Genomic DNA, 23,000 nt, shown 5'->3' with positions numbered 1-23,000 from the left:
AAAGTGGGAATAAATGAAGAATGAGGAATTTAGGGTTCTTACCATCAATGCAGGATTTAACTTGTGTAGACTTGACCTTTCTATAGTGCACTACAACGTCTAGAAGAACTTAACTAAAATCAGCCATTGGAGGGGATGTGGCGGGAGGAATCTGCCAGAACTTTAGAGGTTATGAGGCATTAGGCAGATAACGTTCTACAAGGCCAAGCAACATCAGGGGGTTTCTGTCAGTTTTAAAGTGGCTTGAATAGAAGAAAGGAGTGGGGGCAAAGAATTTCAAGTTCAGACCGTCGGGCATCTTTACATCCCGAGTGCTGAGAACATGCAAAGTACTGAAAGTATTTGTGTTTAACTGTCCATCAGGTAGATGTGCTGGAGTCTCAGTTCTCACAGCTGCTACATCAAATCAACTCTACCCGTGACTTTGAAAGTATCCGATTGGCTCACGACCACTTCCTTAGCAACTTGCTGGCTCAATCCTTTATCTTGTTGAAACCTGTAAGTAGGGCTGTTCTTTTCCTCAGACTGCTTCTAGCCTGACTGTTCCCACAGATCCTGAGTTGCTAGGATACGCAGCTATCATTAAGCACTTGTTCAATCTCCATTTTTAAGCCTTTTTAACAAGTTAAAGCAAAACTAAAAGGGAATTTTAAAAGGGAGCTTAAACATCTTTGAATTTCTGAAATATTGTATCCCAGGATGTGGTGAGCAGCTATAGAAGAATATGTACTCAGCCCTCAAAAGGAAGGATTTAGAGGAATATAAGAAACTTTTCTGTGACACCACAGAAACGTTAACAAAAAGCATATAGTACTTAGGTTCTTAGAAATCTTTTGGGTCAGGACCGACCAACTGAGAGTTGTTTTCACATACAGCTGGAGTAGAGTCTCCCCCTCTGAGTATGTATGGATGTATACACATATGTACATCTCCTTCAGGGCAATTATTTTCAACCTTGGCCACACATGGGAATCACCTGGAAGCTTTAAAAAAGCTAGGACCCAGAGTACTTCGGGTCTCCGGAGTGAGACCCAGGCACCAATGTATTTTAAAGCTCACAAGGAGATTCTAATTCCAGAATAAAAAGTGGGAAGATTGAAATGATCCCTCGTAGTTTCTATGGTTATATCAGTTACACAGATTATACTTCATCTGTGATGTCAGCCAGTTTTATCCCTAAGCTGTGCCACACCACAAACACTGCAGACTTCTCTTTTGTTCTGGTATATGGAGTTGTTTTTGCTGCACTAAGGGAGAGTGAGTTACAGAGATGCCACTCCCAAGGGTTCTTTCTGTGAACTGACAACACCAGGAACCATGGTCACCAGTAGATTGTCCTTGTCTGGCATGAGTGCATCCTTGGGAAAAGCAGAATTTCAGAGCAGGTGGTCACCAGTAGATATTTATTGAGTGCTTACTTTATGCAAGGCACTGGGGATACAAAGAGGTATAAGTCATGGCTCTGCCCTTAAGGAGCTCACAATCTAGTTGGAGAAACAGAACACACATACATACACAGAGCAGTAACAACACAGGTGTCTTGAACAAGAGAACAGTACAGATAATATATAGAGAGAAGCAAGGGGTCACTAAAGGGTGCATGGGGAAGGGAGTGCTCCATTGAGAAGGTAGACCTGGAACTGTATTAAGGAGGGTATCCCGGGCACAGGGAACAACACTGAAAGCAAAGCTTAGGGCAGGAGCGCACTTGGTGGGTTCAAGAAACGATGACAAGTTCAGTGTGGCTAGAATGGAGGCTTTGTGCAGGAGTGACTAAGAATGACAGCATTTTTGCCAGGAAGGGAGGAGTCGGTTTTATACATATTGCATTTTGAGGGGCCGGCAAGACTTGCACGTGACATTCTCTCTCCTGAGGCCAAACGATGGGAATAAGGTAGCTCTTAGATGGTTTTCCCACGTCTTTAACTTCATGGATAGATCTACCTTCTTTTCCTAATACCAGCTCTTTCCTGGTTAGGTGTTTCACTGCCTGAATGAAATCCTAGATCTCTGTCACAGCTTTTGCTCGCTGGTCAGTCAGAACCTGGGCCCACTGGATGAACGTGGGGCCGCCCAGCTGAGCATCCTGGTGAAGGTGAGTCTGCCCACCTGTGGGCGGTGTGCAGCCCTGTCCAAAGGATAGAGGTGGTTTTGCCAAAGGGGAATCATGATCCTTCCCTCTGAGTCAATAAGGCATATTCCCAATAATTACGTACACACAGAAATACAAGATACAAAGATAAAAATGTTGCTGTCAGTTCACTTTAAAGCAGATAATTTGCCATCTCAGCATTCAAAAATAGCTCAGCCCTGAATAGTTTCTTCAGCCCACAAACACGCACTGGCTTTGTTTTCACATTCTCCTATCCAACCTCCTTACTTCCTTCAACTAACTCCGTTTCACGGAGACTGTGATTATCTGACTAGAACAAAACCACGCAGCTCTCCCCACCCCCAGTGTACAAGAGAATGTATTAACTTGAAAGCAGATGCTAACCTCCTCCTGAGAATGAGTGTGTACTTTCACAGAAAGTCATGCAATCTATAGTCTCAATACAAAGAAAGAAGAGTTTTAGGAGCTAACGGTGGGGAGGATGTGGGAAGGCCAGCTGATGCTGTAGAATTTTCGGCAAGACTTTTTCAGGGAACTGCCCTCCCCGCCTCACTCCACACAGAGAACTGGTGAGTCAAAGGAATGGCAGCTTGGGTCCTTCTCTCTGCAGGGGTTTAGCCGCCAGTCGTCACTCCTATTCAAGATTCTCTCCAGCGTTCGCAATCATCAGATCAACTCAGATTTGGCTCAACTACTCTTACGACTAGATTATAACAAATATTACACCCAGGCTGGTGGAACTCTGGGCAGGTAGGAGCAAGCCTTGGGGAACTCTGTGGACTGTGTGTGTGTGGCTTTTTAACGAGTTGTATTCCAGAGCTTGGAGGCTCTAGCCACGGTCTCGTCCAGATAGCCTCATTTTATAAACAATCTATAAAGCTCAGAGGGAAAAAGCTGCATCTTATCTTTAATAATTTTAATGAAGCTTATTTTCTAGTAAAAGCCATCATCTTAGCAAAATACTAAATCCCTGATGTTGAGATGGGTGGTTAGGTCTTGGCTAATGCCCTGCTGGGAAGCAGTGTGGCTCTGGTTCCCAATTCTGACACGAACTGGCAATGCAGTTGTGGGCACCCTGCCTGCCTCACCAGGCCCGGCTTCCATGTCTGGGAAAGGTGATTGGCCCTTCTAATTATTTTTCAGTCGAATAGATTTTGTGATGGTTGGCTTTTCTCAGAGGTCTGTCCTATTCAGAAACACTGTTCTCCTTTTACTCTCTTAAATGTCCTCAAGCAGGTTTTTTCTAAGTGATTTTAGCAGAAGAGTCCAAGAAACTTAAGTTTTAAGATGACATTATGTGGATCACAGGTTGCTCTGATTCCTACTTCTTTGAAGAAAAGCTGGGGAAAGCATATTTGATAAGGCTCTTTTTTCCTTTCAGTTTCGGGATGTGAAAATACTGGTTCACAAACTAACAGTCCCATCACGTTCCCAAATCTGTGACGGAGGATTCAAAACACTCCAGCCATTCCACAAATGCCTGCAGACTACTGAGGCCTCTACCTTTTTCTCCTAGAAGCAATACTACTGAACATCCGTAGGTACAAATCGTTCCCATGTGAAAGGGTCTGCCCCACCTTAGGGGAGTTTGTAACTCACCCACCATGCAGGACATGTGGTGTCAGCTCTACCTCTGCTGGCCTTGCGAGATCGAGGACATGGAGAACATCTGTCAGGCACATCCATGCATTGAGCACCAGCTATGCATCTGGGTACGGTTCCAGCTGCGGGACACAGCAGTAAGAACTCCCACTTCCCTCAACGCTGGTAAAAGGGCAATCCTAGCTATTGACAATGTATTAAAGTAGTATTATAACAAAGAAAAAGAGTCCTTAAGAAAACAGGTCAAATTCTTAAGATTTCGAGTACTGAAAATCACAGGTCTAATTATCTCCTCTTAGAAGAACCACAGGAGTTTGATGTTCTCCAAATCTGGCCCAACCATTACTGGTAATAATTAATGTTCATATTGGTGTGAACCAAAATAAATATTCATTGAACAACTCTCTCCATACTGAACAAGAATGCAGCAATCTGGCCCTTATCTCTGCATCTTCTGCCACATACTACATCCTATTTCCTGCAGTTGTGTGCTGAGGATGACCCCTTCCGCTGCTGCCTGTGGAGAAGTTTGCAAACCATGGCCTGCCACCTGTTTGTGTAAATAAAGTTTTATTGGAACCCAGCCACACTCATTTGTTCACCTATTGTCTGTGATCGCTTTCGTGCCTTCACAGCACAGGTGAGTACTTGTGACACATCAAATGGCTCAGGAAGCCTAAAGTATTTCCTAATTTGCAGGAAGAAGTTTTTAACCCCTGCTTTAGAAAATGAGAGGACATTGGCAGGGCTGATGCTAGGGGTAGGGAAGGAATAGCTTCTAGTAACTATTCTAGTGACAGGAATAATTAATAGTTATAAAAAATTTTGGGCCTCTGGCTAGAGCTTCTAACATTTCCAAATGTTGTCACTGTGTTTCTCCAGTTTATCTCCACAGAAAGTCATCCCATCAAGCTTATAGTCACTGGCCTTTCAGAGCAATTGGTGCTTTTTCCTTTTTATCTCTCAGACTACAGTACCCACAAGTCAGCTGTCAGCTCAGTTTTAGAGATTTTTATTTTTAATTGCCAGGAAACTTAGAGCTATGCTCAATTCCATTCAGCTTTAGCTACAACTATTGATCTTGGCCTACAGGAAAGTTAGGTTTTGGGAAGCATCGGATTTTAGACAGCCCAAGATCACCTTTAGACAATGATGCCACAGAAAAATTTTAAATTCACTTGTAATTTTCCTTGATTAGCTGTCCCCTGCTATGAACACACCTACTGAAAACTGCAGAGAAGGTACCACATGTTTGTCTTGCTATTTGTTCTGCGATTAAGTTCAAAGAAATGGATGAAGAAATCCCAGTTACTACAACCAAAAAGATTCAACATTTATTTTATCATAAAAGTCCAGCAAATAAAACTATATACAAGATCCATGCAAGGAATCCAATTACACACAAGACACATTTAAAACCTGGTTAAAACACAATCTCCACAACAGCAGGGAATAAAATCGGTAAGACCAATATCCTTAGTGAGAAACATAATCGTGTTTATATTTTGGATGCTGCTTGAATCCAATTCTCTCCCCAACAATGAGGCACTGGATCACCCACTCTTGTGACACCACAGGCAGCTGTAATGCTTCAGCACACTTCAGCACCGAGGCTGGGCATGAGGGATCCGTCACCACCACGTCAAATACCCCTAAAGCAATATCTGCAGGAAGCAGGGGAAGGTGAGTGAGGAAAGGAGACTCAATTTAGCCTTCCATTAGAAAGATGTGCCAGTATGTTCATTGTGCCCAAATTCCAGCCCTTTATATCAGTGTTACTGATCACAACCCAAAGTGAAAAGCTGTAATCACTATATGATAACTTTGTAGAAATACTTATAATCACTATATGGTAGCCTTGCAGAAATATTTATAAATACACCACGGGACACCAGTAGAAGCATAGAGCTCACACCTAGTGGCTCTTTGAAGGTGGTGCCTTTCTTCTCTTAGAAACAGGGATCAGACCACAAGACCTCTAACACCTATGGGTCGAAGGACATCCTTGGAGCAGTAACACCACACACACTTTCCAGGTACCTTTGTTATGGGCACTTGAATGGTGCTGCTTCACGGAGGCTGCCCCCCCAGTCATGAGGATCTCAGACCAGAGCTCCAGGAAGTTCTGCTGTTGGTCTGACACCAAGAGTACCTTCAGATTATGGAAAGGATTCTCACGGGGTTGCCTACAAAGGAGTCAGACACAGCACCTTGGAATTGGAAAAGACCTTAACAGGACAGATTACAGCGAACAACATGGGAATACTTTCAAAAGCCCTGCATTAGGGCACCACTCCCCTTCTCTCTGGTGAATCATGTGTATTCATTCTCTGGGATCCTAGCCTTCTAATTCACCCCTTCTGCTGTCCACATTTGTCCTGGGGCTGAGAATAAAATGCCTTGCTTAAAATTCAGTCCCCAGGGGCACCTGGGTGGCGTAGTCAGTTAAGCGTCCGACTTTTGTTTAGGTCATGATCTCGCGGTTCGTGGGTTCGAGCCCCGCGTTGGGCTCTGTGCTGACTGCCAGCTCAGAGCCTGGAGCCTGTTTCAGTCTGTGACTCCCTCTCTCTCTGACCCTCCCCTGCTCACGCGGTCTCTCTCTCTCCTAGAAATAAATAAAACATTAAAAAAAATAAAAAATTCAGTCCCCTAATCTTAGAGGTTAAGAACACTGAACCTACATGGAAAGCCTCACACATATTCAAAAGGTCCTTAACCAGGGTACTCTAAGGACATAAACTGGAGGAACTAATAAAACTCATTCAGATTCTCTAATTTAGCCTATGATCATCCTAATTTCTAGAATTACTCTCTCATCTTGAGTCTCCCCACTCCAAAAGCTTGCTACCTTCCTGCCTACCATTCTATATGGGCTCTCAAATACTCACCAATCCAGAATTCTCTGCTCCTCAAGGCTATACCCAGCCGGCAGCAAATAATTGCGGTAATTCTGGAGCTGGTTGGCATGGCAACTATCATGGACCCAGACATGAGAGACACAAGGAATCCCACTGGCAAGGCACAAGAAATACTTCCGGGTTCGACAGTGCTGGTCTGCAATGAGGAGACACTGGTAGGCTGTGTTACACTGGAAGAAAAGGAAGAGAACCAATGAGTCTCGTGACTTCTACAGCAAGCTCCTAAATTTAGCAGCCCTGAGTCACAGAATAGATCTGAACACTTCAAAATATTAACCAAAATGTGTTTGATTTTTTTTTTTTAAGAGCACACATGTGCGAGCTGCGGAGAGGAGCAGAGGGGGAGAGAGACAGTCTTAAGCAGGCTTCACGCCCAGGGCAGAGCCCGAGGCGGAGCTCATCCCAAGACCCTGGGGTCATGACCTGAGCCAAAATCAAGCTCAACCGAGTCACCCAGACATCCCTGAATCTGTCTTACCCAAGGCCACCTTTCTCAATGAGAAGCCCATGTGGCTTTAGATGTTCTTCCTGCAGGCTTCTGGGGGCCTAAACCCTCAAGGGACAACCCAATCCCAGGTATTCAAGCTTCTGAGAATCAGCAACACTATAATCGGGATTTCTATTAAACACAAATTTTAATCCACTTTTGTCCCAGGAACAGAACAACAGCCTTTAACAAAAAGGGATCTAACTTCTCTTCATTACACCCACATAAAAATTCTGTTTCATACAGCAACTCTGTGGCAGTCTCCCAGTTCCTGAACTCTTGTATGCAACCTCTCCGTTCCCTCCCTCTCACACTCTTGTTACTGCCCTTTCTGGGAAGCTACAAGAAGAAAACTCCTCACCTGGGCTTCATTGAAGTCTTCAAGAATATAGCCAGCTCCTGCTCGAAGCTGGGATTCTGTATACTGCTTGTTGAAAGGAGGAATTTCTAAAAATTCTATTTAAAAAAAAAATCCAAGACAATTACTAGTTAGTTTTGTATTTACTACTTTAAGCCTACCTCTTACTGCCTCCTTTTACACTCCCCAGCTAACTTCGTAGCACTATATCCTAAAGACAGTTCAAGGGCTTTCCCATGGGTCAGAAAGAGATCTGTCATGAAGACTATAAAATGCTGCCAAAAGAAGGGACAAGAGTAGAAAGGGTGGGAAAGATGAGAGATGGGGGTAGGTTCTAGACCTAAAAACATCAAAGGTTTCTGTACTCAATCACAGAACTGTTAACAGGGATGAACACACAACCAGTTCCCATGGTAATGTACTCCAATTTGAGTAACCCTTACCATCAGAAATTTGTTCCTTAGGACTCCCCTAAATCTCTCCTGCAAACTAAGCCCATTTCTTCTAATTCTGCCTGTCGTGAAGATGAAGAATAGCTGATTAGCACTTTTTATAACAGAGCCTTCAAAATCCCGCTTCCTCAGTATTTTTTACCCCCTGTAAATTAAAACTTTGACGAAGCAGAATACTCAGAAAAAAAAGTAGGGTTTCTAAAATGTAGCTGATTAAGTGAAGGTTAGCCAGAAATATCCTATTTCAACCTTTTTATTGAAAACTATCTACCTTTGATGATCTTGAAGTACCTCAGGACACTGAACATCAATGACTGCTTTACAGTCTTGAGGGTGAAGTAGAAGTTATGAGAGATGAGGCTGAAGCTGTAATGACCCTAGGCAATTAGAAAGTGCTTCTTTTGACCAAATATCTGCTCCTCTCATATATAAATAACACATTAAAAAAAGAAAAGACAAAAAAAAAGGACATTAGAGATTTTAGTTAATTAGGAGTTCTGAGAAATTAAGTTCTAATGAACTTATCACAAATAAAAAAACCCCACCAAATTCCACCTCACGCCCAGTGGTAACTGCTGACAGAGCAGACCCCTTGCAGACAAGCCAGCCCTGTGGTGCCCTCCTTGCTGCTGGAGCCACCAGCAAGTGCTGATGCCCCACATTCAGTCTACACCTCTGGTGAGGACCGACCAGCCATTGGTCTTTTCTCACGTCCATTGCTCTTTTCTTGACTAAGCATTCTCACGTTCCTGTTAAAATGAAAACTCAAACCAGAAACTCTACATGGTTATAAAATACTCAGAATACAGCAGGACTATTTCTCGGTTTCGTCACTGTATCCCTTTGATCCACCTCAGTCCACATCTGTCACAATTTTCAGTACCAACACTCTACTGCTGAGTCGCTCCCGGAGCCTCTCAGGGCCCTTTATTTTTCCCTTTATTTTATGTCTGCTTAATCCAGGTCTGTTTCCAGTCCTAACCTATTTAGATTATAATCCCCAATTATATCTTCTTGCACCTGTGTAATCAAATTTTACCCTAAGGCAATAGTCCATTCCTCTACTTTTTCTCATTCTGGGTTTCATTTTCTTTGTGACTTACAAGTGGCCTGACCTTGCCTGACCTGAGGCTAACCTGAACAGGTTTTTAATTCCATCATCTAAAATCAAGGATGAAGGTAATAAATAAATCCAACTCTCAAGTCAATCCCTATGGCTGACGGGTCCCTGATAGTGTACCTCCTAACAATACCAGGTGCCATATTCTTAACTCATTAATACACATGTCTCATTAAATGGATTCAAGTATTTTATGAGCTCCTGATAAAAAGTAGTATTTAAGAGATTCCCATTTATCTATTAGTCATGTCATACAGTTTCTTTAAAACTGTCAATATTTTTTTAAGTTTAGGAGAAAGAGAGAAAGAGAGGGAGAGAGAGAGAGTGCACACAGAAGGGGGCAGAGAGAGAGAATCTCAAGCAAGCTCTGCACTGTCAGCATGGAGCCCAATGCGAGGTTCAAACCCACAAATGCGAGATCATGACCTGAGCCGAAGTCAGATGCTTAACCAAGTGAGCCACCCAGGTGCCCCAAAACTTAATATTCTGTAGAAAATTGTTTTAGTACAAATATGTCCAGGCTTCTTGAGACTGAGGGACCTGTCAACATTCTCACATGCTAAAAACATCAAGGATTTTGGCACTTTTGGGCAGTGTCCAATGATGAAGAAGCAACATAAAGCAGACATGTTCACTACAATCACATTTTCCATGAGAAACCTGGCAATCTCTAAAAACTGTCCAATTTCTCACTTAGATAAGGCCTACCTCCCCTCACACATAGTTACAATGTTGGGATTATGAATATTTGATATACCAGCCATAAACTGAGGGAATTTTTAGGAGCTGAGTTTATTAATCTCACACAGTCTCAGAGATGTTTAATTGGACAGTCTGCATCTTATATCAAAGTTGTTTTAAATTTTTTTTTTTTTCAATTGAGAGAGCGCGCACGCACACAAGCGGGAGGAACAGAGAGAGACAGGGAATCCCAAGCAGGCTCCACGCTGTCAGTGCAGAGCCCGACATGGGGCTAGATCTCATGGACTGTGAGATCATGACGTGAACCAAAATCAAGAGTTGGACACTTAACCGACTGAGCCACCCGGGCAACACCCCCAAAGCTGCCTTTCTCGACCATGCTGTACCACAAATAAAACATCTGTAGAGTTGCCTTGTAAAGTCCTGTTCTATGAAGGGCTAGAAGTGTGTTGAAGAATAAGGTCCAAAGTCTAGCAATACTGTGAAATCAAAAGAAAACAAGACCACAAACACTGTTTTGATGCCACATCTTGCAGAATCCTCAAGCGACTCCCATCATAATCAAAGTAACACTCTTGGCTAGGAAACTCTTCATACACCTTATCTCCAATGATACCTATCTGAATTCCATCTAATAAGGCTGGGCACACACTTAACCTTGACACCCCACACATGCCACACTGCTCCCGCACCCTACAGCCACTCTACCGATGGTTGTTTATGCACCTTCCAAATAGCATAAATCCTAATTGCAATTCCCTGACTACTCTTCCCATGTCCCTGTACAGATCTCCACATGGCTGTGGTCAGTTCTGGTTAATTAGGGAAGAATCGTCTATACACCCGAAATGCCAACCAACGCAGATTTGCAGTGGTGCTATTTTATGATCACCATGTTCCCTAATTCGATTCCCTCTTAAAAGATTCAACTCTAACCTGCAGAACATCACTCCATCTGAGCCTTTAGCATTCACAGACACATGTGGTTGCTGCTGTGAGTCGCTTACAGTGCATACACTTGTATCCACTCATTTTCTCTCCTAGATCACATACTCTTTAGACAGCTGAAACAACTTTTACCTGTCCCCACTGCAGCCTTCACTCAAACCCTAAGTAACAGACCACATAGAAATACAATCTATAGATTTAGGTTAAGGTTGAACAGAGGTACAAGGGTTGGAAAGGCTTAGAAGCTGTTTCTCTGGTATCACCCTGAGGCCCTAGGCACCCTACATTCTCAGTCTTATGCACAGACCTCAAGAGAATGAACTTCAGCCCCCAGGTGAGTTTTCTCTAGCAACTGCCCCTAGAACACAGATGGGAAAGACGGCAGGGCATTCAGAAACCTGACTGACTTGGAGGACTGTTGTAGGATAAAATGAACACTGGGTTCTAGTCCCAAATCTACCATTATTACAGACAAAAAGCAAGTATTTAACCTCTCCAAGCTTACTTCCTCATCTGTAAAATGGATGGTAAGATCTATGTCCCATGTGCCTCACAGGATTGTTCTGAGGAGCCACTAAGAGGAATTTTGTGAAAACAGTCTATAAATTAAGAAGCAGAGTTCATTAACTTTCCCTGACCAAGAACCCAGATGCCACTTGCACTACTTACTTTACATCCTCATGAAGTGAATGGAAAGGAAAGTGCTCACGTGTCAGAGCCCCCAGGGCTTCCTAGGGACTTACCCTCCTCTTCCTCACTGCTTCCTGTAGGACCATCTGGCAGTTTGGAGCGGCTGGCCAACTTGTCACTTGTGGTGGCCATGGTGAGAAGAAAGGCATAGCCCAGAAACAAGGTCTTGTTAAGGGGCAAAGGCCCTCTCTGCTCTTCCAAGGCAGAGGGTTCACCCATGTTGTCTCCACTCTCACAGGGGCTCACAAACTCTCCTGCCCCCACTGCACCTGTAAAGGACGGAGACGAAGTTACTAGAAGAATACAGACCACTGCCTGCGCATGACAGGATGGGTAGGCAATGTCCTGATCAGCTTTTTTGAGCTACTGACCAAAGACCATTCCTATGGTCAATAACCCAGAACCCAATTTACAGTGCAGAGAAATTTTATGTATTTAAGTTTTATACAGTCACAATAATGTATTCGTTGCTTTATAAATGAAAATCAACTAGTATTGCCTTTACATAGGCAAACTAAATACTTCTGGGATCTGAAGAAAGTGGCGGTTCTAATACAAACAAAGCTTAGGTAAGCATGAAAAATACTTAGAAATCTTCAGCCCACTTTCTCTTGCTCAGTGCTCTGATCTCCCCAGGATATGTGATACTTTGAAACAGCCCTTAAAAACAAAAACAACAACAACAAAAAACCCATTTTTTTTTTTTTTTAAACCAAGAAGTGTGCCCAGCGGATACTCCCACCCTATGCGTAACCATCACCAGAACGGTGCACAGAATACTGGGTAATAAAGTGTTCTTACACAGTGATGGAGCTACAGCAAAACAGCCTGCTTCAGTTGTCCTAGTTTCCAACCCCTGAGGGTGGGTAAGTGAACCAGCCAGCCCAGGACTCCCAGAACACCCATGCTACGAGTGCCCCAATTAAGTCCTCAAGAAGAAAACAAATACCTGATTTGAAGAAGCGGAATCATAGCCTCATTAGGAGGCTAAGATGACAGACAGGTCATGCCTCCCTAAAACAAAACCAGCAGGAGGAGAACAATCTGATGTAGTATGTATAAGCCTGGACTTCAAAGTCAAACTGCCTGAGTTTTAATTCTGGATTACTAAGTCACCTTGGTAAAGTTAGCCAACTTTTCTGTACCTCAAATTCTTCAACTGAAAAATGAATTCTAGCATCTAAACCTCACTGGGATTATTTGAGGTAATATGAAGGACATAGCTCCATGCCTCACATACCCTGAACACAACGGAGGTGCTGGACAGATATGGAGAGGACACAATGCAAATATACAGGAAATCAAAGGAGCTCTGGTGCTAGGACAACATAACAACCGATGAACCTGCTCAGCCTGCTGGACTGAGAGAGCTCTCTGAGGGCAGACACTGAGGACTTTACCCCTCCAGAACCCACAATGGCTGGGGCTGGATATTAGAGACTCCATAAACAATAGATTGATGAATTTCTGTTAATGTGAAGCATGAGTGACTGGAGAGGAGGTGTGTAAGGAACAGTATAAGGAGATGCAGGCTGCAATACTTGCTTTCAGAAGGAAGTCTGGGAGAGCCTGAGGGCCCTGAGCTCAAAAGAGAGGGAAGCAGGGCTTCCTGAGGTAGAAGATGGTGCCAGGTAAAAGAATCTGCTTCAAATTCACTATTGCTTTCCCTCCTAGGCCCTACACAGAACTCAATGATTGTTTCTAATCAAGGCCTAGTGTCCTATCTACCTCTACTAGACTCTGCTGGGAGATGTGTAAAAGGTGGATGCAGTAAGCGGAGTACTCCCTTGCTTGTGTAGGACCCCAACTTTGTAGCCAAGCCAGAGGGGCCACTGCCACTTATCAGGCTCCTTCTCTCCAGCAGCTGGCCCTGCATTCCACAGTGGTCTGAGGGAGGATGAGGCAAAATGGAGTACTCACCAGGTTTCACAGTGGTAGACTTCCGGCCTCGCTTGGCAGGGGACCGTTCCTCTTCGGAAGTGATCAGTTTTCTTTTGCCTGAGAGGACTCCTGAGGAGGCACGAGGGCTTTCTGTAATCTTGCGGGTAGGGGTTGTGCTGCTGCTGCTGGAGGCAGTGGGGGTGGCTGGGGAGCTGATGTTGCTACGCCGTTTCCGTTTCCCTTCCACCAAATTGTCTATGAAAGGATAAGCCAAAGGTTGGTCAACTCCCATAGTCTGAGGCCCTGAACTCCAAGAAGCTGGGCAGAGTCTGATTTAGATATCACCACACCCTTTCCTCCACCTCATATGGGGACAGGAAACCTTTTTTAAAGCTGCCATATTCTGTTTCAGTCTCAGCCATGACTGAAATGTATCTGGTCCCCTGAAGAACCAGGGACGCCAGAAGAACTGGAGGATTTACCATGTGGTCCTGGGAAGGAAACAGAGATAGGCAGTGGCTCCAGAAAACGGCAGCTCATTAGCATCTCATAAACCACACAGGAATTTTAAGATTTGGGGAAGCATGCTGACTGCTCTAGAAATCACTTCTCCCACCACAAACAGGACAGGGGCCCTGAGCCAGTTGTTCAGGAAGCAAAGCTCTTACCTAAGCTGATATCTGCTGCCTTGGTGAGGGGTGTTACTGCCTCATATGGACCAAGGCCATACTGCTCTCTCAGTCTATTTCCTTGCTCCAAAGACAGGATGACGGCCATTCGCTTGTACCACTTCCTTTGGCCTTCTTTTTCAATGCTGTAATATAGCTCTCCAGACTCCTTCCTATGCCCTTTCACCACTCCTGGGCAGGAAAAACATAAGAGCAGCCTGCTGTTGTTTTAGGTTGCTTGGCATCCACTCACAATGGGTCTGCATAACAGGCTTGTGTCAGGGCATCAGGAAGTCCAACAGTGGACTGAAGTTAGTACTGAAATTCCAGCTGTCAATCCCAGACACCACCACCACTTAGGAATATACGTAGCTATGACCCTGGAAAGAGTCTCCACACAAGGAACCCTTTGGTTATAAAAATAAAGCCTCCTAAAAGCCAGCATTTATGAGTTATTAGTGGTCCAATTATTTCTTGAAGTGAAAGGACATGTGGTTTCTTAATAATCCCATTATAACTTACTAAACTTTTCCTTCTTGGTTTCTTTGGAGACTGAGTGATAATTCTTGAGCTAAGCTGTAGGTGAAAGATGACATGACTCTGAGAGCAAGAGAGAGCATATGTCTGTGTGGCTAAATCAAGATAAAGATACAGAGCAAAGAAAGGAAAAATACATAAATTCTGCCCCTCCTGCCTAATCTTCCCTATTATTTACTTTCTTGCCCTTGCTCTGCTTCAGCACCTAAAGGCCTTTAGGTTGCAAGGAACATACTGTGGAGTATAAAAGGCAACAGTGCTAGAACTCAGGAGACTTGAGCCTAGGCTTAACTCTGCTACCACCAAGCTGTGTGACCTTGGGCAAGGCCCATTTCCAAACTTGTGAAAAAGATGATACTCCTTCCCCTCTATCCGCCAATAAGTAACTTATGTATCTGTGCATGCTACACACACACACACCCCCCCACCACATACATAATATAAAAACAAGGCATTATCATGAACACCTCTTCATTCTTCTAAAAGAAGGATCCATTTGTTCTCTCCCATTGGCCTGTGCCTGAATGAAGCCCTGAGCATATGCCACCAAAGAAAGAAATACGAATGTGAAACCAGGTCTTGGTTCTCTATTTATGCCACAGAATCACTCCCTTTCCCTTTGCTGCTTCATCTTTTGGCTTAAATCTCTATCAGCAAACTAAGTCACAAAGACCCTTCCCAAAAGTACAATGAAGTCCAAGGCCAAGAATATACTTCACACTGCTGAAGAGCTACTAGAACTAGAAGCAGTCTAGTGACGACATTAGTAGACAGCCTCAATAAATGAGACACAGACTCCCTACCCCTTGATGCCATAATTCACTCTGGATACAGAACTGTCTCTGGGTCTTAAAAAGACCTCCAAGACAGGCTTTATACCTAGTGGATACATTTGATACAATGGATATATTTGATACAAACCATGTAAGCCATAGGTCATAAAAGACCTAAATCCACATGCTACTAACTGATGCCACCTAAAGCTAAGTAAGTGTTACCCAGGACTAGAAGGTGAAGATTAACAATGTACTTAAGGGGCAAACAATGACGACTCAGGAGTCCAAATCACAAGAACGTCTGAGGAGACTTCACCAGAGGCATTTTTGCCTATTATATCCCAATCTAGGTTCCAAAAAATCTCTAGGCAGGATGTTTTTAAATGACAAACTCAACACATTTATCTCCAAATTGGCTCAAAAAAAAAAAGGGGGGGGGGAATATATTCAAAGAACTGGCACATGCAACAGTCATAATACAAATCTCTCATTATCATAGGAACTGGCTATTTAAAAAATTTAAAATTTTTTTTCAAACCAGACAGTAAATGGTAGCTGTACAGACATAAAAAACACAGTACCAACAAATTCTTCCTAAGCAAAAATATCAATATACCTACCACATTCACCTACTAGATTCCCAGCAAGGCAGGTACTAAGTTTAAGTCAGTGGTGAAAGAACAGATAATGGAAAGGGAAAACACTAATTTTACAGTGGAGAAACCTGGCTAACACTTTCAACAAGTGATAAAGGTTAACATGATTAGTGATGTCCTGTGGATGTCACAGGCCTCTCTCCCCCATAACATAATGAAAAGGGCGCTTTACCTCCATAGCAGTCTTTTCAAAATCTTAACTCCACTGGTTGAAACGGTGCTGGGCTGCACACCCACCAAGACAAGAGGTGAGACAGACCAGAAGTGAGGGACAAATATCTGACCAGACATTCCTCAAAACTGTCAAGGCCATGAAAAACAAGAAAAGATTCAGAAACTGTCAGATCAAAGGACACGTGAGGACTAATGGATTGGATCCTGGAATAGGAAAAGGATATATAAAATGTGGAAAATCCAAATAAAGCCTGGAATTCAGTTAGAAAGGAGTCAAGGCTGGTTTCTCAGTTGTGACAAATGTTTACCACGTTATCATAAGATGTTAAAAAGAGTGGAAGGTGGCTGAAGGGTAGTCGGGAACTTCCTACACTATCAAAGTATTCTGTACTTTACACAGCAGTCTGTACATTTTCTGCAAATATATTATTCCAATGTAAATTCAAGGGCGCCTAGGTGGCTTAGTCAGTTAAGCATCTGACTTTGGCTCAAGTCATGATCTCACGGTTTGGTTCATTAATTCAAGCCCCATGTCAGGCTATGGGCTGACAGCTCAAAGCCTAGAGCCTGCTTCAATTCTGTGTCTTCCTCTCTCTGCCCCTCCCCGATTCCCACACTGTCTGTCTCTTTCTCTCAAAAATAAACATTAAAAAAATTTTCTCAAACAGAAACAAAAACAAACAAACAAAAGTGAGTTCACTCAAAAATAAGCAAGAAAGAAAACCAAAAAAAGCAGTGTGAGAGTACCCAGTGTAGTAGGAATGGAATTTCTAGCTTTGGAGACCCCCAAAGAGTAGTAGCTGGGCTGCAGAAAGCACCCTTGGTAATTATTAACTAGAGAGAGGACTGGCCCAGGCACAGAAAAACTCTTACAGACACCACTCCCTTTATTACCTGCACTGAAATACTCATCCTCCGAGAGGGCTGTCACTTCTGTATCCAGTGGGATAGGATCACATAGCAGAATGTCTTTGCCCAATACATCACACTCGTACCCATCATCAAAGAGCAATTTATACTTCCCAGCTCCGACATCACGAGTGATTTTCCCAGAGTAAAAATAGCCATTGGATGACCACTTGGCGACAACACGGAGCCCCACAAAGCTATTTCCTGGAGAGGAGGCATCTAAGCCATCAGAAGGGCCAGCAGCAGCCTGGAAAGGAATCTCTGGAGAGTCACTTCGACGCAAAGCACCGGCACCCGTATCTGCTCGCCTGGTGGAGTCCGGCACTCGGGGTACAATACGGGTGAATGATTTATCATCTGGCGACATGCTGGGTGAAATGTCCTCTATGCCCAAGGGGCCAGGAACAGCTGTTTCTCTAAAGAGAGATAAGAGATTGGAGAAGGCAGTTAAAGTAAGAAAAGGACTTAACTACTAATTTTCCCACTCCTTTGTCCATGGGTCTTCCTCAGCCCATTCTTGGAGGACCCCATCACAGGCATAAGCCTGGTCTCTCGGTGGCCTCTCTGATCCCTGCCCACTCCCCAAGTCAGCGTGGACCCCTCATGTCCCTCCTGACACCCCACATACTCTCTACTCCCCTCTCTTCTCTCTACTCCCTTTTTTTCTGAACAAGTCATAGACTAAGTGTATCTCACACTACCCGGGTACCTGGTTCCAGTGGTCCGAGAAGGCGGGCGGCCCCTTCGCCCGCGCCCACGAGGCGTGACTGGAGCCTTCCCTCCCTGTCTGATGCCAAGGCCTGCATCACCATCCTCCTCACACACTGGCGCCCCTGTCTGACTGACCCCTTTTCTAGGACTAGAGAATGAAGACAGGTTAGTCTGACAGCACCTGCTACTGGATCCTTTCTTCACAAAGTCTCCCCATGGCCTTTAAACTACATGCCAGGCCAACATGTACTAGACCTCCAACACAGCAAGAAGCTGGGCTGCACACCCACCAACAAAGTATCAGCCAGGGAGTGGGAGTGTAGGATAATGACCAAAGGACATCCTCCTCTATGGGAGTCTATTCCCTCCTGACAAAGCTTCCTACTGCTTCCCTCAAAAACAGCACACCCATTTCTGCCCTGCCTTCTCTTCTACTACAGGCTCTAGACACCTGCAGAAGATAACAGAAAACTAGGGATGTGTCAGGTTGGGGTCACTACCCTAAACTTTTTGCACTCCCAGCAACACTACAAGCTATATAAAATGGGGGTGGCGGCAGCATGTGCCAGCATTCCCAAAGTCCCCTCACCTATTTTTCTACATTTTCATATAAGTCTAGCTCCCACAGTGCTCCACCCTTCCTCCCATGCAAACCCAAACAAGAGAGGAACAAAAGGGGAGGAAGAGGATTTGAATTATCCTAGTTGGAGGATGGAGAGGGATTTCCCATTACTCCCCTTTTCCTGTGATATTAAAATGTCAGCAACCCTGCCCCTGCTGTAGCTCTCTCTCTGGAGACCCTGTCTGCACCTCAGTTTTCCTGGGCCTCCTCGGGAGCTGGGCAAGGCAAAATCTGCGGGTTCTGTCCCGCTGGTTTTCCCTTTGAGTGGTCCGGCTCCTCTCCCTGAGCTGCCACTGCTGTGCATGGCTGAGAGACTCGTCCCACTTGACGTGCGGTGTAAGCTGGATGCCTTGGAGGAGAAGGAGCTGATATCCCCCAGGTCACCTGAGGAGCCCCCAGTCTGTGAAGGGGAAACTTCGGTTTCACATTCCTGACACTCTACAATTGGCTCTTCAGTCTCCTGCAAGGAAGAAATGGATACAAAAGCTAAAAGAAGCCAGAATAACATCATGCTAATGTGGTGGCTGAAAAATCCTAGAGATGGCAAGAAATTTCCATTCAGAAAGGTGGGAATCAGGAGTAGACTTTCTGGAATAATGGAAATGTTCTGGATCTTATTCTGAGTAGTGGGGACACCCAATTAATTGTCAAGAGCCACTGAACTGAACATTTAAGACCTGAGCATTCTACAGGGAATATATTATATCTCAATAAAATATAAAGGTGGTATTGGATTGGAAAGAAAGAGACCTCTATTATGAGTTATCTTTTTACCGGACAAGTTCACACCCTTTGCCTACTGAGAAGATAGCAAGAATTGTAACCCAGAGGACAGAGGCAATTTTCTGTCTGGGAGCAGAGAGGTAAGGAGGAAAGAAGGTTAGATGAGGAGGAAAACGAATGGTTAGGGGCCCTTCTGGGTATTTGATCAGCAGTGGGTAGCATGACATGTTTTTTGAAATTAGGTTATTTTACATTCTTTTCAATAAATGATAAAGGAAATAGAAAATTATAGGCAAAAATAGGCTAAAAATAGTATTACTGTTTAGAAAAATGAAAAACAGAAAGCTAATAATCAAAACGTACAAGGTTGCAGTTATCTACAGAAAATAGGAATGTCAAATTATCTCCCATGCTTACTTTAATGGACTGGTAAGTAGTTAACTGGAGCTCAGTTTTAAACAGCCTTAGGAGGCTAATTCCCAGGCTTATGGGAAAAGGTTCTGGGGCCAATCAACGATGTCCTCTCTGGACACAGGATTGAGAAATTACAGCACAAGCACTACATATTTGCCTTCCTGCTCTAGACTATTCATGCATCATCATGCAAATCATCAGAGAAGACATGGAGAAGTGTAAGACTCTCCCCTCAGAGGTTACAGCCTCTCTGGGCAGACAGTATTCAACACACACACACTTAAGTAATCCTGAAGGTAATTAAATGATTATTTTTTTTTAAATATTTGAGAAAGAAAGAGAGAGAGAGAGAGAGAGAGAGATGGGGCGGTGGGGAGGGGCAGAGAGAGAAGGAAACACAGAATCTGAAGATCTGAAGGAGGAACCAGGCTCTAGGCTGTGAGCACAGAGCCTGACATGGGGCTCGAACCCACTGACCCAAGAGATCGTGACCTATGCCAATGTCAGACAGTTAACCAACTGAGCCACCCAGGTGCCCCTAAGTGATTATTTTTAAACACTCTTCTTGAAAATATCTCATCCTTTGGAATCTACAAAGTGACTTTTACTTTCGTTCCACCTCTATGGCTACTTCAATATGTGCTTACTTTCAGGTTTCTTTCTTCATCTGTTCCTTTAGAAACAGTGTTGTGCAGGACTCTGTTCTTCCTTTTCTTACTCTTGCATGCTTTCCCTGGACAATCTCACCAGATTCATCCCTGCCTATCTACCAAAAGTACAAAAATGACTCAGCTCCAAACTCACAAATAACTAATGAACCCTTCCCTTTGGATATACTAAGGACACTGAAATTTAACCCATCCAAAACGCAATGTCATCCTCTCTCCATTTCCTTGCCTTCAACGGAATAAATCCTGGACATGCCCAGGGCATCTCACATCCCCTATAGCTCTCTCTAGCAGAGACTGGTTTTTCTCAACCAAACCCCAATTCAAGAATTTGCAGATATGGGGCGCCTGCATGGCTCAGTTGGTTGAGCACCCAACTCTTGATTTAGGCTCAGGTCACAATCCCAGGGTTGTGGGATTGTGCCCCACTCCACACTAAATGTGGAGCCTGCTTAAGATTCTCTCCCTCTCCCCCCTTCTACCCTTCCCTCCCACTCACAGGCTCTCTCTCTCTCACTCACAGGCCCTCTCTCTCTTTAAAATTGAATGAAATAAATTTAAAAAAACAAAAAAAAGACTTAGGAGGTAAGAAGAAACTTTGTTCCCTACTGCCATTAACAGACCATTTCTATCTCCCTACCTCTTGCTCCTACTAAACCACTATTTGCTATTTTGTTAAATTTTGCTTTCCCCTTCCAGTTATCACCAACATCCTCCGACCCACTCACTCTCATGGACGAACACCTTAACCTCTGGTTCAGGAGGGAAGCGTCCCTTCCCTTCCACTCTCTATTTCTGTCATTATTCTCTGTGGCTTACATCCAGCAGATGACTCATCTAGCAACTCCCAAGTTCCTGATCTAATTACCACCATTAACCTCTTTCTCCACCTCAGGCACCTATCCTCAGGGTCATTACCAGAAAGTGTACCATCTCCAAAAAGTATCAGTGATAAATATGACTTTCTCACATCGGTCTCCTATCACTAACTTGCCTGCTTTAGTTAGATTCAAGTCTCACTATCTACTGAGGTCATTTGACTAAAGCAGGTGTTCTGAGTCCAGAACTGAACTCAACCCCTTCACCATATGGCAAATGTGTAGGGGCATGGCCAGCCTAAAAGGCTAGGATTCCAGGCTGTGTCTCTGTTGGAGAATAAGCCCCAGGAACAGTAGCCAGCTATACTTTATACTTGCCTTGGCAATTGTCCTGCAGTCAAGGCCACTGCTATTGTAATGACTGAGACCCAGGCTCCAAGGTGGCCTATTATGATCTTTCTAATGTATTTGCTTACTTGTTTTTCCTGTCTTACCCGCTGGACTACAGAGGCCTTGTTAAGACAGAAATTGTAACCGTCTTCTTTCTTGCGTATATCCCCCAAATCCAGCACAGTGCATGCCACAAGAGACTCTCTGTAAGTATTTACTGCACGCTCTCTCTCAAATCAGTGTCCTATTTCCATTCTCTGTCTCAGCATATGGTACCACTATCTATCTCGCTGCACAGGAAAAAGGCCAGGCACCATGTTAAATTCCTCTCTCTCCCTCAATCCCCACATTTAGGAATTCACCAGTCTATCAATTTCACCTTCTATGTATTTAAGGTGTCTCTGTCTCTCCTCTCAATCCCTGCTGCCACTGTCCTGACCTGTGCTCATTACTTCTTGTCTGAACTATGCCTCAACCCACATCAGTCCACTGTTACACCACTGCCAATCCTGACCTTTCCAACATGCCAATCTGAGCATGTCACTCTTTTCTCCAAAATTCTTTAAAGGCTCTCTGTCACACCAAAGATAAAATTCTAAATTCTTTTCTATGGTATACAAAGCCCTCATGCTTTGGGCCTTTACCAAACTCAACAGCATCCTTTCCTACTATTCCCTACCCTACTGTTTGTGTCATACTGGGCTTCTAAATATTCATTAAGCAGGACAGGCTGCCTATATATTTACATAACTTTTCATTCTGCCTATGATGTCCTTCTCCCCCACGTCTCAATGCTATCTGCTACACTTTTGAGAGCTACATCTTCTGTGAGGTCTTTTAGCCACCTTCGGGTCAGCTGGTAGGCTCAGTCTCCTCTTTCTAACACATCTTTCCACCCTCTACAACAGCAACCAACAAGTTCTGGATTTATTGCATGTCAAGTATAAATAAGCTCCTAGAGAACAGGGACAGTGTCTTTTTACCTTCATAATCCCAGGGCCTGCCACAGTGCGAGGAACATAGTAGAAAAAAAAGAAAAGCTGCAAGTAAATAAATGAATAAAACTTCTAAAAGATAATAAACAAAGAATACAAGCTATGAGGAAAGGTAAGATCTCAGAGTCTTTTGCAGTCAAAACACTAAACTAAACGTTTCATGCCTGCGTCCTCTTTACTTTCTGTCTCTGTCTGTGCCTTTACTCACCAAGCTTTCTATATGGAATGCCTTTTCCCCTTACCTCCAAACATCTAAAGCCTTCAGGGTCCAACTCAAAAGCTTTCTGGACCTCATCCAAAAAAAAACCTATCAAAATCCCTTCAGAGGAGTTTCTTCCTCATCTGAACTACCATATGCATCTTCCTTCTTGCACACATCACTTTCACTCTTGAGAGGTAGCAAAATGTAGTGGTTAGAAATGCAGGCTCTGGATCTAGACTGCCTGGGATCAGTTTTAGTTCCTCTGTTTACAATAGTGCCTTATAGTCAGTACTCCAAAAATGTTAGTTGCTATTATTAGTGTATTTAATTATGGTAGTATTTCCCAAAGTATGTTCCACAGGGGTATAGTAAGTACTATCTTTAAAAAAAAAATGTTCAGGGGCGCCTGGGTGGCTTAGTTGGTTAAGCGTCCGACTTTCGCTTAGGTCATGATCTCGCAGTTCGT

The 23,000-nt window shown here is 43.8% G+C and overlaps 2 protein-coding genes across 9 annotated transcripts in view; one reads left to right on the top strand and one right to left on the bottom strand.

Moving 5' to 3' along the window:
* The window catches only part of TUBGCP4 (tubulin gamma complex component 4), a 36,174-nt gene extending 31,870 nt beyond the window's left edge, over positions 1-4,304 (top strand). For both annotated transcript variants that reach the window (XM_077764570.1, XM_077764569.1), the window contains exons 15-18: positions 364-498; positions 1,979-2,095; positions 2,724-2,863; positions 3,495-4,304. In XM_077764570.1, coding sequence (XP_077620696.1) covers positions 364-498; positions 1,979-2,095; positions 2,724-2,863; positions 3,495-3,507 — 405 coding nt within the window. In that variant the 3' untranslated portion in view covers positions 3,508-4,304. The remainder of the gene's footprint in view (positions 1-363; positions 499-1,978; positions 2,096-2,723; positions 2,864-3,494) is intronic.
* Positions 4,305-5,023: 719 nt separating this feature from the next.
* Positions 5,024-23,000, bottom strand: part of TP53BP1 (tumor protein p53 binding protein 1) — a 72,177-nt gene continuing 54,200 nt past the window's right edge. For 4 of the 7 annotated variants that reach the window (XM_077764559.1, XM_077764555.1, XM_077764557.1 and 1 more), the window contains 10 exons: positions 18,513-18,784; positions 17,701-17,850; positions 16,977-17,407; positions 13,940-14,131; positions 13,311-13,526; positions 11,444-11,659; positions 7,482-7,576; positions 6,604-6,803; positions 5,756-5,901; positions 5,024-5,379 (listed from right to left, as the gene is read on the bottom strand). In XM_077764559.1, the coding sequence (XP_077620685.1) occupies positions 5,192-5,379; positions 5,756-5,901; positions 6,604-6,803; positions 7,482-7,576; positions 11,444-11,659; positions 13,311-13,526; positions 13,940-14,131; positions 16,977-17,407; positions 17,701-17,850; positions 18,513-18,784 (2,106 nt within the window). In that variant the 3' untranslated portion in view covers positions 5,024-5,191. Of the gene's footprint in view, positions 5,380-5,755; positions 5,902-6,603; positions 6,804-7,481; positions 7,577-11,443; positions 11,660-11,979; positions 12,051-12,339; positions 12,405-13,310; positions 13,527-13,939; positions 14,132-16,976; positions 17,408-17,700; positions 17,851-18,512; positions 18,785-23,000 lie in introns of those variants that run through there. The other 3 variants (XM_077764558.1, XM_077764560.1, XM_077764561.1) reach the window with 3 other exon arrangements.

This window comes from Crocuta crocuta, unplaced genomic scaffold (assembly GCF_008692635.1).
Source record: "Crocuta crocuta isolate KB4526 unplaced genomic scaffold, BGI_CrCroc_1.0 scaffold102, whole genome shotgun sequence".
Lineage (NCBI taxonomy): Eukaryota > Metazoa > Chordata > Mammalia > Carnivora > Hyaenidae > Crocuta > Crocuta crocuta.
The sequence above is the reverse complement of the archived record's forward strand: the minus strand, read 5'-3'. Positions and strand labels throughout refer to the sequence as shown.